Source organism: Panthera leo, chromosome F3 (genome assembly GCF_018350215.1).
Source record: "Panthera leo isolate Ple1 chromosome F3, P.leo_Ple1_pat1.1, whole genome shotgun sequence".
Taxonomy (NCBI): domain Eukaryota; kingdom Metazoa; phylum Chordata; class Mammalia; order Carnivora; family Felidae; genus Panthera; species Panthera leo.
Window position 1 is genome coordinate 42,350,659 of NC_056696.1, and position 17,411 is coordinate 42,368,069.

At 48.4% G+C, this 17,411-nt stretch overlaps 1 protein-coding gene across 7 annotated transcripts in view; it reads left to right on the forward strand.

Moving 5' to 3' along the window:
• Nucleotides 1-10,914, forward strand: part of ATP2B4 (ATPase plasma membrane Ca2+ transporting 4) — a 98,372-nt gene extending 87,458 nt beyond the window's left edge. For 4 of the 7 annotated variants that reach the window (XM_042926237.1, XM_042926240.1, XM_042926238.1 and 1 more), the window contains one exon: nt 6,232-10,914. In XM_042926237.1, the coding sequence (XP_042782171.1) occupies nt 6,232-6,546 (315 nt within the window). In that variant the 3' untranslated portion in view covers nt 6,547-10,914. Of the gene's footprint in view, nt 1-1,041; nt 1,223-6,231 lie in introns of all 7 variants that reach the window. The other 3 variants (XM_042926241.1, XM_042926242.1, XM_042926243.1) reach the window with 2 other exon arrangements.
• Nucleotides 10,915-17,411: the final 6,497 nt, after the last annotated feature.

Here is a 17,411-nt window from a genome sequence, read left to right on the forward strand (position 1 = left end):
GCATTTTTGAGATGATTCAACCAGATCCTGAAGGAGAAAGGAATTCTTTTTGATTTGTTCCTTGTCACCTCGGGGTCAGGGGTAAGGACGGGAGGTCTGCCCCAGGCCCCAGACCAAGACCGTGGCTGGAAACCAAATGGCATGAATTCACCTCTGTCTCTGAGAAGTAGCACTCAGAACACCAGAGGCCACTTGTGTGGGTTAGACTTGTAGCCACTAACCACCACCGGCCAGCTTCCTCCCCCTCCCTGGATCTGGCTACTGAGTCATTGTCAGACATCTGTCAGACATTTATCTCCAGCGTGTGACCGCAGCTAGTAACATTCTCACTCAAGAGCCTGGCCGCTGGATTCCTCAGCTCCCTTCTCAGGGGCTCTGTCCGTTTCAGCCCCGGGAGAGGGTGTCCCAGAGAAGAAACCCAGAAGCAGGTGAGCCCAGCCGTCGTGGCCTGGGAGGCTTTCCACCCCGGCCCTCTGTGTGTGGGCTACTCCATGCCTCTGTTTTTGCTTTAAACACAGGAGTTAGATTCCTGCAAAACCTGCAAAAACAGGTCGTCGATTTCATTGATTCAGAGGTTCCAGAGCCTCAAAATTCAGTAATCTATACTTTGCCTCGTGTCTTAAATTCCGTGCCTTATTTTTTCAGAGGACAGGTCAGCACAGTGAATAAGCTGTCACTATCTGCCAGGAGTCATGGGGTGGAGAAGTACCTTTACATTTTAGATACATTTGGACACCCACACACCTAAAATGCCCTTCATAGGCTAAAAGGGAAGAGAAGACTGGATTCTGGCTGGGTATTTGGACTCCACGGCAAATTGTTCCTTAAATGAAGTATAATATGCAAATAACGGTTTTCCCCCTTCTCCTCACTCTTGCTTTGTGTCTGAGGGAATGTCGCTCTTTTTCCCCGGCTCCTGTCCCCCTTTCCCAGCACTTTCCACCCCCCTTCCCTGACCCTCCAGGACCCCCGCCCCCTGCCTCTTTCTTCACCCCTCTCTGACTGTGGAGCAAAGCTGTCTCACTCTCTGATTCTTTGCAGATCGACGTAATTAACACATTCCAGACGGGAGCCTCTTTTAAGGGAGTCCTAAAGCGACAGACCATGGGTCAACACCTTGATGTAAAACATGTTCCTAGCTCATCCTATGTAACAGTTGCGCCAGTCAGATCTCCCCCCACCACTTCTGTTCCTGCTGCTGTTCCACCTCCTACTCTGGGCAGTGAGTGACAGTCTATTATGATGCATGATTTGCTAAAATGACCACAAGAGAGCACGTGGCATCCACTTTAACCAACCGTGGCATCCACTTTAACCAACCGTGGTTATCTTTTCCTTTTGGTTTTTCCCTTTGATCTTTGACTTAAGGGAAGAAAAATGGGACAGAAATCACACTCCCAAACCAGCCTGTGTGCCCTTTTATTTATTTACTTTTTTTTAGTGTTGAAAAACTATTAAACCATAGGCATTTTAAAGGCAATAATCCTGTTTTCTGATTGTTCCTCTGCATTGCTCGTTTCTTCCTGGAGTTTTGTGTTGGTTTGTTTTGCTTTACTTTAGTTTTTTGTTTGTTTGTTCTGCTTTGTTTGGATATGTTGTTCCTCTCCTCTCCTCCTGCTCCTTGGAATCTAAACCTTATCTCCTAAGGTTAGATGTGAGCTTAGGCCAATGAAAACCCTGCACTCGCCTCATTTGGGGGCAAGTTTCAGATCTCCTGAAAATGAGTATGAAGAGAGCTACATTCCCATGGGGTTTTCTTACCAGTAGATCTGTCATAATTGAGCCAGTGTTGAAGTCGGTCCCTTAGGCTACCTCTCTGTCGTGAGCTGGTCATACTGGCATAGAGTAGCTGAGTGTGAAGAAAAGAAGGTGTTCAGTTCACGTGCACAGGGCTGAGTGTCCCTAAGGTTTCACTTTTCAGGGACTTTAAACCAAACTTTTCAGGGACTTTAAACCAATTGAATTCACATGTGGGCAAGAGAAATGTATAGGCAAAGGTCAACATAACATGTTTTTCTTCACTCCAACCTTTTTTTTTTTTTAAGGAATCTCTGAAGAGCAGCTTTTGCTTTGTTTTGTTTTTATTCGCTTTTCCTTTCCTCTAGTTTGATTGTGTCGGCCGTAGCCAGCCCTCCGCGTTTTATTGTGCGTATAAGGTTTTAGGAACCCCTTTCGCAGCCAGACTGTCAATTGGAATGCTGCCAGTGTTTAACCTAAGATCTGGTGTTCCCTTCGGTAGATTACTGGATTCTTGCTAATGCTTTTGCCTTCCTGTTCCTGGTCACTTTACCTTCCCCCGATGGGACACAGAGAGGTGAGAGAAGGCTCTTTGCTGATAGTGCAAGGGACTTGGTGGGGAAGGAGTCTCTGTGTATGAAGTTTATTGTGAGCTTCAGATAGTTGAGTGTTTCATTTATCTCTTTCTCCCCCACTTCCAACCTCCCCCCCCCCCCACCCAAACCCTGGAACAGGGAGGTAAAGAAAGAACAGTTGCATTGTCTATGGTTCACGTGGTTGTGACCTGTGCAGGTTGACCAGACTTAGATTATTTGTTGTCTTTTCAGCCAACTCTAAGGGTTGTGGGGTGACATATAGGAGGGGGTTTTCTACAGATACATATTTCTATAGATACATATTTCCTAGGCCCCAAAGCAGTCAAAGAACAAAATAAGTCCTACCCTTCTCTCTCTGGTCCTTCCATATTCCTCTCTTATTTCCTTTTTTCATCTAGTTTTTCCCTGTCCTTCTAACTAGCATCTGTTCTTTTTTAATTATGCCCTTCTTTTAGGAAGGGTTAGTGGCAGACGTCCCCGCGATGTGAAGGTAGAAAGAGACTAAGCAGAAGACAGAGCCCATTGGACTCTTAGGGAGTTGCCGGTAGAAGGTGTGGTCCACACCCTCAAAGATAGAAAATCAGTCAAGAGACACAGCCACGCCTGCTCTTTCTCCAGCTGTGCCTTCTTACTTAGCCGTCCTAGAAGAAATAGTCACGCATTTGAAGACCCCCTTCCCCACTCCAGATCTCTAAGTGAATTCAGTTATTTATCTAACTTTCTGTAGATAAATCTTTAAGATTTCCCTCTATAGGAAAGCCCTACTCCCTTCTCTTCCCCTGGTTTCTGAAAAGAGAACAGAAAACTGTAGAATATAGCTGAAGAAACGGAGTCTTCACCTGCCCCTTCATAGAGCTCCAGAGAGTGGCCCTGAACCCTCACACCTAATGGAAAGTCCAGCCTGGTTGGGACTCCTAAGACATGAGAAAGAGTTACCGTTCAATCCGTGACTCCACCCATAGGACAGGGGCCACAGAAGTGTCATTTCCCAGCCGTTTTGAGAGACGAAAACTGGGGAAGGAAGGGCTGATTGGCCGAGGGGAGAGTGTCAATGGCTTTCACAGCACCCTCTTCACCAGCTATGTCTTGTTCCCCATACACGGCTCACGCACCAGACATCAAGAAAGGAGGATCCCACCTCTGCTTGGGGTGGATTGGTGACGATGTATCTGTGTGATTGTGTTACATACTCTCTGAGGCCAGTGCTGGAGCGGAGGAGCATTCTGGCACCCTTCTCCCTTCTCTCTGCCACCAGGCCACTAGATGGTGCCACCTAGCTCCCTGACCCCTCTTCCTTTGAGCTCTTTATGCAGGATGCTGGTTTCCCTTTAGATTCTAGAAGCCCTGCAGTCTAGCCGGATGACTGTTCCTTGCTCCCCCAAAGAAAAAATCATCCCTATTTTTCCATCTACCCATTCCAATTCACTTTTATTTCCCTTACGGTTTACCTGTAACAATGTTATTGATCACCCCAACAGGTGAGAGGAAAAGCCAGAAAACAGGGCTCCAGACCCTGACTCCAACCCCCGTTTTTAAAAATCTCTTTTCTGTATTGGACTTCACACAGAGTTGTTTTCATTAAGTATTCAGTGGCTTCAAAAAAAAAAATAGAGGGGCGCCTGGGTGGCGCAGTCGGTTAAGCGTCCGACTTCAGCCAGGTCACGATCTCGCGGTCCGTGAGTTCGAGCCCCGCGTCAGGCTCTGGGCTGATGGCTCGGAGCCTGGAGCCTGTTTCCGATTCTGTGTCTCCCTCTCTCTCTGCCCCTCCCCCGTTCATGCTCTGTCTCTCTCTGTCCCAAAAATAAATAAAAACGTTGAAAAAAAAAAAAAATTAAAAAAAAAAAAAATAGAAGCAGGAAGTTTGAAAATCACTGATACTGAAGAGAAGCAACTGTTGGCATAAAGGTCCCTGTTCTTCAGCAGCACTTGTTAAACACTTTGAAATCTCAAGAGCAGGTGGAAAGCGTGGGCCATGCCATCACTCCTACAGGGGGGTGACATGGCTTTGAACCCACCTCTTGAGCCTCTGTTCCATCCGATCTGACCTAGATCTGGAGCAAAGAGCACATGACAGGTAAAATTCACCCATCAGATGGTCACTAAAAGTCCTAGCAGGGTGGAAAAGTAGGTCCTTACTTTCCGTTCAGCATGGTGAACGTGTGCCCAGGTTCCTTGCTTCTTCTTGGCGGAAGCGTTGAGCTGATCCGACCCAGTGGCAGAGAGTCCTTTGCCTTCTAAGCTCTGAGCACCCTCAGTCCCGGGTGGGTCCTGCCATGCTCTTCTGGGTTGGAGGAAAGCCTCGGCTGGTAAAGACACAACTTTAGTGGATCCTCCTGGCGCATTAGTCTTAAAGGTTCTGTACAATGACCGAAAGCACGGCCTGACTCTTTGTGTCTCTGCTGTGTGCACATTCTTGCCTCTTCTCCAGGGACACATTCTCTGCTACAACAGCAGAGGGGTGGAAGAGGTGCCTTACGCCGACATTCATCATTCCTCGCCCTGCCCCTCCCCCACACAGCAGTTTCTCCCGCGTTGCCCCCATTTCTTTTCTGATGAAACCATTTTTGGACGAGACTAGAATCAGCCACCTCCCAACAACTAAAACTGCCCTACCACCACCGTCTCTTCCCCCCAGCCTCTCCCTCCAACCTCTCGGGATCCAACCTCCTGCCCCTACCCCGATTCTACTAACCCAGGTTCTAAACCATATTTGCGAGAGGCCTACGGTTCAGAAAAGCAGGCCGCCAAAAGAGCTAGTGCCTGTGGACAAGGCGCCAGGTGGTCATGGGAATCGGTTGTTTATTTTTCTCTCTTCTCTAAGTTGACTGAATCCCTTCCCTTTTTGTGCAGTAGAAAAAAAAGACCTTGACACTTCTAGGACAGTGCGGTTCCCTCTGCCCGTTAAAACTACAAATTGTCTGTAGCACGGCCTCCCGGGTTGGGTGCCTTCTCTCCGGGTCCGATCCTCTCCCTTCTCCGCCTAAGATCGTGCTCCTCTTCCAACTTACAAACAGCTGGACAGAGCCACAAGGCCCGGCACAGGTGCTGTGCATCAGAGACACGACATGCGTTTGAATCATGCAGGCCACCTCTTCTGTCAGTAGTCAGAAGGAAGGCATCTTCCGATACCTGCATTTCCTCCCCATCTGCCAGGGGAGGGCCTGAACGGTGGAGCTCTGCTCTCTTTCGGGGAAGGGGACATGGTTGAGGTGGCAGGATGTAAGCGTATGCATGTTCCCTGACTGAAAGAGCAACCATTCAGCTGGACAGTCTCAATTTCTTGCATGCTGCCAACACAAACGAAGATTGTTTTGTCTGCCTTGCTGCACGGTATCCATGGTCACTTATCACCCAAAGTATATCCTGTATGTGTTTGGCTCTTTAAGGGGTTTAAACAGATAACTAAACATCGGTGTGTGAGTTTTCCGTCCCACATTCGCAAAATGTTTGGCCTCAACACAGAAAGCCACGTGTCTGAATCATCTTTTAAGTTTGGCTATTAATTTGCACCTGGTTCCAATGCCCTTGCCTTCCATCCAGAAGAACTAATGAATCTTTGTTTTCTGTTTCGTTTTAAGAATGGATTGTTTGGGAACGCTAACTTTGCTTTGGGTTCTCTACCTTTTTTTTTTCTTTCTTTCTTTCTTTCTTTTTTTTTTTTTTAATGCAGCTTTTGAAATATTCAGTTGTTTGCCATTACTCACCCCACCCCAACCCCGTGCTTGGAAGTTGATGTTCCTGGTGTTCCGTGATTTCTTATGTGTTTGATTTTGATTGTTGAGCAGTAGTTTCTTGTAGTTTGGGTTTTGTTTCTCTCCTCCAACCACCAGTTCTTTGTTCTACTGGCCAATTCTCACCTTCGTGTTTTCTCGTCCTCCTTTTCCTTCCCCTGGTATAGATCAAAGTGGTCAAAGCGTTCCATAGTTCCCTCCACGAAAGCATTCAGAAACCCAAGAACCAAAACTCCATCCACAACTTCATGACCCACCCTGAATTCGCCATAGATGAGGAGGTGCCACGAACACCACTCCTGGATGAGCATGAGGAGGAAGATCTCGAACAGGCTCCTAAGGCTGGGACTGGGGTGCTCCTGTTGGATGGTGAGGTCACCCCATATGCCAACAAGAACAACAATGCGGTGGACTGCAGCCAAGTGCACATCGTTGCCTCCCATGCGGACAGCCCTCTACACAGCCTGGAGACATCAGTTTGAACTTCATTCTCTGGCTCCCGTCCCCGCTTTCCCCATTTCCTTTCTCATCTGTCCCATCTCTAAGGTGACGATGGGACTTTTCACTGTCATGTCAGCTGCTCCCAAGTATGTGTGAACCCCCACCTGACCATGAAGAGGCAAGAGTACAGACCAACAAGGATTTCAACTTAAACTTGAGTTGGGGTTTGTAGCAGGACCCAGTCAAACCCCAGGCAGGTAATGAATGGTAGAATCTACCCCTTGGGTGTATCAGTTGTATTTTTAAAGAAATGATGACAATCCTCTTGGCATCTACCCCAACCCAGACTCTTCCCGGTATGTATACATATGTCATCAACTCCTGACTTCTGGATTTTACCCTATGAGTCTGTGCCACTTATAAGCGAGGTTGAGGGTTCAGAGAGAGAAAATATCCCCAAACGAAATGTGTTGAGATAGGAATGGAATGTATAGAATCATCTTATAGAGTGGTTGTTTTTAAAATGACTTTCCCATTTTCAAACCTTACACCTAAAGCCCTCTAGCTCTTTCTGCCCTTCTAGTCAAACCTCCCCAAGGTTCTTTTGGTCTTTTGTGACCATTGTCTTCCTTACTTTCACTCTTTCTTTTTTTTCCCCCTTTTTTTCTTTTTCTTTTTCTTTTCTCTTTTCTTTTTCTTTTTTCTTTCTTTTTTTTTTTTTTGTCATGATGATTGAGAAATTGGAAAGGACATGGCTGAATTGAGTCAACTTTGGCCATTCTCCCTTCTGGCCCCAGTGGAACCCTTGGTTTAGTCTTAGAGGAGGAAAGGTTTCTCTGCTAATAAGATCCTTTTGAAGCAATTGAGAGCTGGTAAGAATGTGTTTCTGTTGTTGTCAGGTTACCTTCCACTTCTAAACTGCCATCTTGTCAGGTGTGTATCATTTCTAAGTGCCAGGGAGCTCAGCCTTGACCATGAAGCTTTCATATGTTTGGTATGCAATTTTTACCATAAGCCTGATTGTTCTCCTATTCCCAAAGTGGTAGCAAAGGAATTAATTGAGACCGGCCCTGCCTCCTAAGTGGACTTGGATATTGAGGACCAACAGCTGGCAGTTCTAGGACAAGACAGACCATGAAAGCCAACTCTTGTGCAATCCTCCTTGGGTTGACCACTACCGTTTTCAAGGCCTTCTGCCAAGGCTCTTGTAGGACAGGACCTGATTGTTGGGGAAGTGAGTACTGAGAAGCCTTGGGAGAGGCCAAAGGGCCATCCTAACAGGATCAGAGAAACCCTTCGTCCGAGAAAAACAGACACTCTGAGGTTAGGTGCCCAAGTACCAGCTTTGACCTATCCTTCAACTTTCTTGTTCTGCTCTTTCGTGGCCCCTAACTCGTCTGGTCTCTGAACAGGTCCCAACCTTTCTCAAATATTCTGCTTTTGAAAATACACATCCCAAGTGGACTCCAGTGACATTTTGCTGACTTAAAGGAGCAAAAGACCCACCCTGAAAGTCTCTCCTTCCTCTCTCCCTTTCTCCCACATGACCCACTCAAGGCCTCCCCAGAATGTGCTCGACTGTAAAGCCCTGTGCCTTCTCTCCCCGAACACTGCCCAAAGCATCCCCTTCCTCCCTGCCTCTCAGGAGTTGGGGACTTTGCCAGGAGATTTTTTTTTTTTAAGTGTTCCTTAAAGGGACAAGGTAGAGCCACGTCTGCAGGAGCTTCATTTTTATCCCTGCTGATGTGGACGTCAGCTCTTCTGTGCAGGGATTATTAGCTCATGTCTACCGGTTCCCATTAAATAAATGAGGCCTGTCCCCCTCTTTCAAGAGTGATGGGAGTAGGGAGTAGGGCTCGAGGCTCTTATGAACTGCCAAATGTCCACTTGTGACGGTAAGGTGGCCTGAACCTGTGCTCTCTGGCCTTCTCTTCTAGATCCCTCCTCCCTTACCCCTTCCATCTGAGCTGTCCGAGGTAGAAAGAGCAAGGAAACAATACCCCCTACCCATCCCCATTCCTACGCAACCCACCAAATTTGATTTGGGTTTTTATAAGGGTCACGTGCTTCAGCAATCTTTTCTCTGTCTTAAATACTCCTGTGGGGACAAAACAGCTCACCCAAGGTGTTAGGTGTGCACATACATATTTATTAAGTACATGGGAAGATTTAGTTCTGTCAAGTCTCTTATTACCTCAGATCAGTTTGAAAAACAAGCCAATAACAAACTTTGGAGGCTATTTTACCATTCCTGCTCCCGAAAGACTCTCATGGTGCCTGACAGGTTACTCTTGAGAGCTTGCGTCTACTTGTTTAAGCTCAATGGTTTTTGTGGTTTTCCGTGGTAGGAGAGAAAAAAAAAAAAAAAAATAGAGAAATATTATGCAAAAAATATAGTTTTCTTTAGATCAGAAACTGATATTTTTGAGTCAGCCATATGTATTTTGTTTAAAGGATTCGAAATTAAGTGCTGTCATGTTACCCTGTGGAAGGAGCATATAACCAGCTGTTTGACATGACAGGTGACTTAGTATATTTGTAATTGGTTTTAAAACCAATGCACCGTACTTCCTTTCTCCAAACAGCCATCTTTATACTTAGGGGAAAAAAATTTGTTGGGTTCTAGACTTTTTTAATATAAATTTTGTTGATATGGAATTGAGTAAGTTTAAGTGTTTATGTGCATATGTTTTTTATATAAGTTTTTTTTCTATTCAGTTTTAGTGATCCAACTGGCAGTGAGTCAATATGGCACAAGTTACTAAAGCTTTCCCCCAATATGGTGCTTTAGATCTGAAAAGGGTCTGATGGGGAGAAGGGGAAATTACTATCCTAGATGAACCTAGAAAAATGGGGCAATAGACTGTGAATGGGAAGGAAAGCATCCAGCAAGAAGGGGTAGCCAGCAGAAAATGAGGGTATGTCCCCCATGGAGATGGGTGCCAGGCTTTTTAGTGACTGGTGAATTAAGATCAGGGGCCTTGGTTGGATTTTGTTTCTTGATGAGTAGCTGGCAGAGTGGTACCCACAACACGAATATCTCTCGGGCTGCAAGGATGCTCTGATTTGGGGGTTGCATTTTTTATGGTTCTTTCACCTCCTGTTGTCCCAGGAGTTTTCCCTTAATGAGTCTTTGTGCAAGGATCTGATTCGGGACTTCCCCTCCCCTAGAAATGTTGTGTGCAATATATTAGATGGGGGATAGATTTCTGTGGAAAAAACAAAGGCTGGTTCTAACCCCGGGTGGTAATCTTGGGGCTAGGTCCTTCCCATAGGTGCCCTCTGAAGTGACTCCCCCATCCCTAAAGGTGTTAGACCACCGAGCAATCCTTCTGACACTTGTGGGTTCTTTAGGGTCTAGGTTTCTTCTTCCACTTGAGCGTCAGAGGGGAGAGTTTGCACCGTTATATCTGAGCGTTGACCTCGCTGCCGAAAACCCGGGGTGGGGGGGGGGGGTGGCAAGCTCGCATGTGTCCTGCAACCTCTAAATGCCTCACCTCCTTTCTTTCCTGCTTTCTTTTGCCTAACGATTGAAGCAGCCTGGGAATACCATCACAAAGTGCACACTTCCTCACTTTCCGTATCTAGGGACCACCCGCTGCAGCGGTGGGGATGAGGCGCTTGTAAATGCCTGCTATTCTGAAGCCATTCCAGCCTTTTCCTCAGAATAGACCAGACGCCCTTCCATTTAGCTCAGTGCCAGTGCTCTGCCTTCCCAGCCCTGCTGTTAGGCCTGCTGTCCCCTTTCCTCTTGACGAGGAGAGACGGAGGGAAGTGAGCTCCCCGTGACCGAACTGGCCTTTGGTTCAGATTTGCTCCCCATATGTATCTATGCCGTATGTGAATATGCCATATATATGTGCCAACAAATCTATCTACGTTGTTCTTTTCCGATCAGCACGCAGGTAGGAACTTTGAGTTTCTTCTTCTCTTTTTTTTTTTTTTTTTTGTTCTTCTTCTTTTTTTCAGTAATTAGTATAACAAGCACTGGTATTTTTGTATAAAAAAGAAAAACAAACAAAACAAAAGATTGACTAGTGTGGTCTGCATGCCGTCAACAAACATGGCGACAGCCAAGCAGCAGTGTGCGCCCCAGTGTGTGTTACCATAATTCGCAGTTCAGCCGAACAGTGCACCCGATCTGTATCTGCGTTCCGATATTATTGAAGCTCTCTGTACAACGTTTTGCATGTATTTATATGGTTCTTAAAGGAAAAAAAAAAATGCCGTAAACCGGCAAATCTGAAATTCAAATACGCTGTCCACTGAGACGGGAAGAAGAGGAGTTTTAAAAGACGGGGGAGAAAAAGGGATATATATATATATATTTTTTGGAACCAATAAAGCTTGTTGCTGATGAGAATCAGTACTGCCGTGCACTGAAAATAAAAACCCATGCCCACCTGTAACTGTGCTGTCCTCAATGTGTCTCCGCTGGGGGGGTCGTGTCACCGGGGGTCCGTGGGAAGGGGAACCTGCCACCGTCACATCGGGAACCCCATCCGTGCAAGCCCGGAGCTCAGCTTGTCACTGGACCCTGACATGCTTCTCTGCCAGCACGTCCCTCTGGTGACTCGTGGCCCCGCTTGCCAGGCCCCTGCGCCGAAGTTACGAGCTTTGCTCCCCTTGCTTCAGGCAGAATCCACAGTTGGTGGCGCTGCAAAGCTACAGCTTTTGAGAAAGGAGATTTGGAAGGATTAAGAGTCCGACCTGGCAGTCCTTTCTTTTTTTCTTTGCCTTTATCCTTTTTTTTTTTTTTTTTTTTTTTTTTTTTAATGAAATGCCCTTTGGAAAAATTCATTCCCCTGATATTAGCACTTTTTTACCTACCTTGCCTCTGGGGTTCTCCAGTCCCTCCCTTCCCAAGGTTTCTGTTCTGTTCTGCTAATTGTCCCGTTCCTTTGGGTGAGTCTCTAGCATGACTGATTAGGCCCCACGTTTGGGCCAAAACAGCTCCCTGGCAGCTCACTTGGGCTCTGAGCTTCAGTATTTCAGAACTCCTAACTCCCTGCGCCTTTCATCCAGGCGCCCAATCAAGTTCCACAGCTCTCTCTGGAAACATCAAAGGGAGGAAAGGACTTTGTCGGCTCCCCAGGGTCCTTTAGGGAAAGTATGATAGGGAAGGACAGCCCAAACTCTCCTGGCTGTTTGAACAGGCTGCTTCTGAAAGGAGGAGCCAGCCCTGAATGAAGCCGGCTTCTGTAATGAGAAGTCTTGTCCCTACTTCTCTGCCTGTCCCCGGTTGCCCTCCACAGGCACAGGTGCCCTGCCTGTTTCGGGTCTTTAAAACGGGCTAGAGAAGAAAAAAAAAAAACGAGTAATAACTAACAGGGGGCTAGGCCTTGTCTGATAACAGAAATCATTCGCAAAACAACCGTTTCTTTTTTTCCCTTTACAGATTCCCTCCCCATTCATTACCTTTGCTAGAAAGGGATGCAAAACACACAGACAGGTATACACACACCTTGAGTCTTTTCTAAGGCTCGGCCCTGTGTCTCCCCTCACTCTCACCTTGTCTCGGCTGGACCTGAGATCTGTGCCTCTGCTGTGCCAAACTGGGTCCTTCTCATTTTCACCTCCTAACCCCAGCGTGTGGTAAGGCCTGGAGAGGCATGAGCTTCAAAGCAGCTCTCTGGCACAGACGAACAACCCCGAGGTATTGTTTTAATAGAGAATAAAACCAGCTCAGCTCCTTGGGCCTGAGTTACTATACAAAAGAAAAAGAGTTTGCTCTTTTCTTCCATTTTTCCCCACCCCCAGTTCTAGAAAAGCACAATTTCTCTGCCTTTATATATGGTTTACGGCCTTATATGTGGTATATGGTCTTTAATAATGGTTTGCGAGCCTTTCTCAGCCCACCATATGCTCTCCCTGTGGTCACTGGCTTTGTTGGAAGCTCTCCACCAAGACTCACTGGTCCCCTCCCAGGTACACACACACAGCTGGGCAACCCCCTGACTTGATCTGTGGCAAATCCAAAGATCAGTCATTGGGGACCAGCGAACTCGTTACCAGCCCCTGACCTGGCTCCGTTAGGGCATGGCCCTCATGTTACTGCGGGCCCGAAGGAAGGTGGAAATGGCACGTCCTTTACCGGCAGATAAATCCGGAAACCCGGACGTAAACAAAACACGTCAACATGTTCCTATGTTTGCGGTGCCATTTCTGTTCATTTGTCGCCAACATGAACCTAAGCCATGAGCGATAACAACCTGCTAGACCCTTGGACTGTAAGACTTTTCGCCGTGAAAGGGAGTGGCTTCTGCGTCCGGGGCTTGCCCGTATGCTGACGTGGGATTAATCCTTGTCCTCAGAAGACGCACACATAGAAGGGAGTGGCCTCTTCGGAATGGCCTGCCTCTGCCATCTCCTCAGAGGCTGGTGTCAAAACCAGAAGGCCACCGGACGCCTCCAGTGAGAATTTAAGTGGTCCGCATATTGGAAAAGCCAAATTGCCATCAGAAGCTTGGCTTCTGCTCACACAGTCTGAACAAGGGGAGCCCCATGAACCGTCCGAGTAGTCGGAGCCTTCATACTCAGACCCAGGTGTATCCGTCTCTGCTCTTGGACAGACCTGGTCCCTGAGTTCAGGGTCGGCCAACATTTGGTTTCTCTGATATCCCCTGTAACAGAGGCCGTCCTCTATTACGTGCACCATCCTCCAGACATGGCACACGCGTTGGGTGATGGTTTTTTTTGCGTGCTGGACCCAGGAACGCTACCGTGAATGACTGATCTGCGTCTTAGAACCCGAGATCCTCATGGCTGGGCCTGATTGAAAGCAAATACACATGAAAACTGACTTGAAAGAGGAAGTGAGCCCGAGGAAGGCAGGGCTGGGGACCCACAGTTGCCTTCAGCACCTGTGACAGGGAGAACAAATACACCTGTGGTCATCCAAAGCCCTTCGTCTGCGTCAAGAATCCCCACGTCTTCCTGCCGAACCTTTGAACTGAAACTGCTGCTCTTCAGGTAGGAGAGAGAAGGGGTTGGAATCTTGTCTGCTCACCCTCTGGCGGAGAATCTGAAACAGAGAAATTCGAGAGGTGGAGTCGGATCCTGACGTGCGGGCAGCCCAGAAGGCAAGAGACTGGCGCCCCACACTCCGCTGCTTGAGGGGCTTGATTCCCCACCTCAACAAGGGGACAGTTGAGCTACATCAATGATTTTCAGGTTACCCTTTGAAGATCCGAAAGGGATTCCTCAGAGATAATTCAGAGCCCACAGGTGTTCAACACAAGTACCCTTTTTTTTTTTTTTAAGGTATTTGGCTTCTAGGTCAGTGGTAGTTTTAAAAAATTGCCCTAAGTGGGGGAGGGGGGAGGGCACCTGGGTGGCTCAGTCGGTTAAGCGTCTGACTCCAGCTCAGGTCACGGTCTCGAGGTCCATGAGTTCAAGCCCCGTGTCAGGCTCTGTGCTGACAGCTCGGAGCCTGGAGCCTGCTTCGGATTCTGTGTCTCCCTCTCTCTCTCTGCACCGCCCCCCCCACCCATGGTCTGTCTCGCCCTGTCTCTCACAAATAAATAAATGTTAAAAAAATATTGTTTAGGGGCACCTGGGTGGCGCAGTCGGTTAAGCGTCCGACTTCGACTCAGGTCACGATCTCGCGGTCCGTGAGTTCGAGCCCCGCGTCAGGCTCTGGGCTGATGGCTCGGAGCCTGGAGCCTGTTTCCGATTCTGTGTCTCCCTCTCTCTCTGCCCCTCCCCCGTTCATGCTCTGTCTCTCTCTGTCCCAAAAATAAATAAAAAACGTTGAAAAAAAAAATTTTTTTTTAAAAAAAAATATTGTTTAAAAAAATTGCCCCAAGGGTACTGTGGACCAGTCCTCTCTGAGGCCCCCCACTAGCACACTGAAACAATGCAAACACGGGGGACACAAGTTTTGTGTGATTAAACACACCAGCAAGCCTAATTTGCATGCTGTCTTCATTGGCTCCCGTTACAGTTACCAACATCAACACACATGCATTAGAGTAAAACTTACTGATTGTGGTCCATCCTGCTGAGATTGTGACCTCGCTGATTCACCCTTGGAATTTGTTGTGGAAACAGCAGTAGTCTGGGGATGCAGAGATCTAACCCAGCGGAATGGCATAAAGTTACAAGCTGTCTCTTTGAAGCCACGGTGGCGAGGGCCGGCCGGGGAATGGGAAGGCCTAGGATATAACCCTGACTCTGCTACTAATTTGTTGCGTGACCTGAGGGTCTCCTCAACTCCGACACTCTTTTCCATGTTCAGGCCAGTGTCAAAAATTGCGATTAATAGCCATTGGAGAAGGCCTAAGAGGCATTTCTGTTTCATTGCTTGATCTCCCCTGGAATGGAGCATTATCGTGCATGCATTGGACGTTGGTGCATACCGGGACGTGCACGGGCAGGCTTCACCCGGGGCTCAGCCACTTATACCTACAACAAAGACAAATTGCTCCGCAGCCCTTAAAGTACAGGAAATCTGTTTCTTTTCTTAATTAAATAAAGCCTAGCACCAAACTAGCTAAGATCGGCAAGAGGCCTTTCATTTTTTTTTTTTTAATTTTTTTTTTCAACGTTTTTTTATTTTTATTTTTGGGACAGAGAGAGACAGAGCATGAACGGGGGAGGGGCAGAGAGAGAGGGAGACACAGAATCGGAAACAGGCTCCAGGCTCCGAGCCATCAGCCCAGAGCCTGACGCGGGGCTCGAACTCACGGACCGCGAGATCGTGACCTGGCTGAAGTCGGACGCTTAACCGACTGCGCCACCCAGGCGCCCCAGAGGCCTTTCATTTTTTTAATGGTCTCGTCTCCTCCCCAGCCTTGGATGCCGGTCCGCTCATTCATTCAACAAGTATACACTGTGCCAGGCACCGTTGTAGGCACCGGGGATACGACAGGGAAGGAAACAAAGTCCCTGCTCTCTGAATTTTGTCTCACAGAGGGGAGACAAAGAAGCAAATGCATAGCACGTCACATGGTGACAAGGACCAGGGAGGAGGGTGAAGTGTAAGGGAAATGGGGAGCGCATGGGGCATGAGGGTGGCCCTTCTGTGGAGTGGACGTTTGTGAAGATGTGAAGGCAGTCAGAGAGTGAGTTAGGGCGATACGAGGAGGAAAGAGATTCCTGGCAAAGGGCCCAGCAAGTGCAAAGGCCCTGACGCAGGAGATCGTGATGTGTTTGAGGACACACAAGGAAGGCAAGAGTTAGAACTGAGTGGCTGAGGGGGGAGTGGAGGAGAGAAGTGCAGGCAGGAGCTGGGAGCAGGGCAGAGCCTGGAGGCCAGCCTAAGGTTGGCGTCCAGGAAGTGGGAAACCATCGGAAGGTTTGAACTGAGGACGGCAATGATGATCTTACAGTTCAAGGGGATCACGCCAGCTGTCGTGAGGCTGCAGTCTAGAACAAGGCAGATCTGGCCAGCTCGCGTGCCACCGGCGGGCCCAGCCTAATACTGAGGCACACAGGTAAATCCCAGCCCTCCGTCCCGCTGTTGTCCTAGGACACACAGAAGAGTGAAAAGAAAACGCTTGTTCAAAAACAATTGAGACCTATCGTTTGCCACCCTAGTTCATTCGCGCCCTGGTTAGTGATCGAAATGACATTCTCCTCCCTCACGCAAGGAGGGAACAAAGGAGACCATCTTGACTTGTGCCCTCCCTGTCCCAGCCTCCCACTCCCATCACCGCGCTGGCTGCCTGGTCCCCAGGGGCGGGCCTCCTCTGAGCCCTGCTGAGGAGTTGCCTCCTTCCTGCCCGGGGCCCCGGGGGGGTCAGAACCTCTCTGTGTGGGCTGCCTGGGGCTGAGGGGAGACTTGGGGTGGTCAGCAGACATTTGCTCATCAGAGATAACACCTCACAGTTATCTCTGCTTCGTGGCTCTGCAGCCGCTAGGGCTCCAGGGGAAGCTACCAAACACAGAACTCCAGAGGGACCAAGAAGGCAGACGTCTGCCCGCCAGACTTAAGGAGAGTGCTCTCTTGCCCATCACCAAGCCACCTTTTCCAGGAAGGCCTAGCCTCACTGGGGGACAACCCTCTTGCTTCCAAATTCTCCTCTCTCTCCTCAAGGGCCTTGGGCAGAGCGGGGGGCGGGGGAGCAGAGAACTATTTCCATACTTTCTAAATCTATTTATCCTAACCCTGCTCTCTCTCAAGTTTAACTTAAAAGGAAAGTATTTGCTGCCTTTGTTCTGGGTTTCAGACTTGCCTGGACTGGAGAAGGCCTCCAGCGCAGAAACAAGCGAACAGGAGGGGAGGGTGGTTAAGGCTCCAGCGGCACCCTGCTGTGGTTGTGGTTGCTGCGGGCCCCCAAACCTTCCCAAACAAAGCCTGGCTGGAGTTGTCTTTCACACAGGGCAACGTGGGCTTGTGTGTGTTTGTTTGTGTGTTTGTTTGGTTTTGTTTTTGGCCCAGAAATACAAAAGCTACTGTGGGGCGCCTGGGTGGCTCAGTTGGTCGAGCGCCCCACTCTGGCTCAGGTCATGATCTCACAGTTCGCTAGTTCAAGCCCTGCCTGGGGCTCTCTGCAGCCAGCATGGGGCCAGCTTCAAATCCTGTCTCTGGCTCTCTGCCCCTCCCCCCACCCCGGCTCAAAAAATAAGCATTAAAAAAAGAAGAAGAGGAAAAAGAAATACAAACGCCACTGTTAACCCCTTCCTAGGGCAAAAGAGACCCAACACGGGAGCTGGGTCCCCCTTCCTACAAGGGGCAGTGAGGACAGTGAAGGGCTTGCCTCTTTCTTTTGGCTGGATGAGCACACGGCGGGAGAAAATGCTGGACACCGATTTCTTTCCCAATATCTCACCCCGTTACACACTTAGGTCATAAACTCACAGCAACAATAAGCACCTGAGAGAACTTCTCAGAGGACCCACCGCATTCTGATGATGGTCAGGCACCGTGCCAAATGCCAGAGATGCAATAAATAAAACAAAG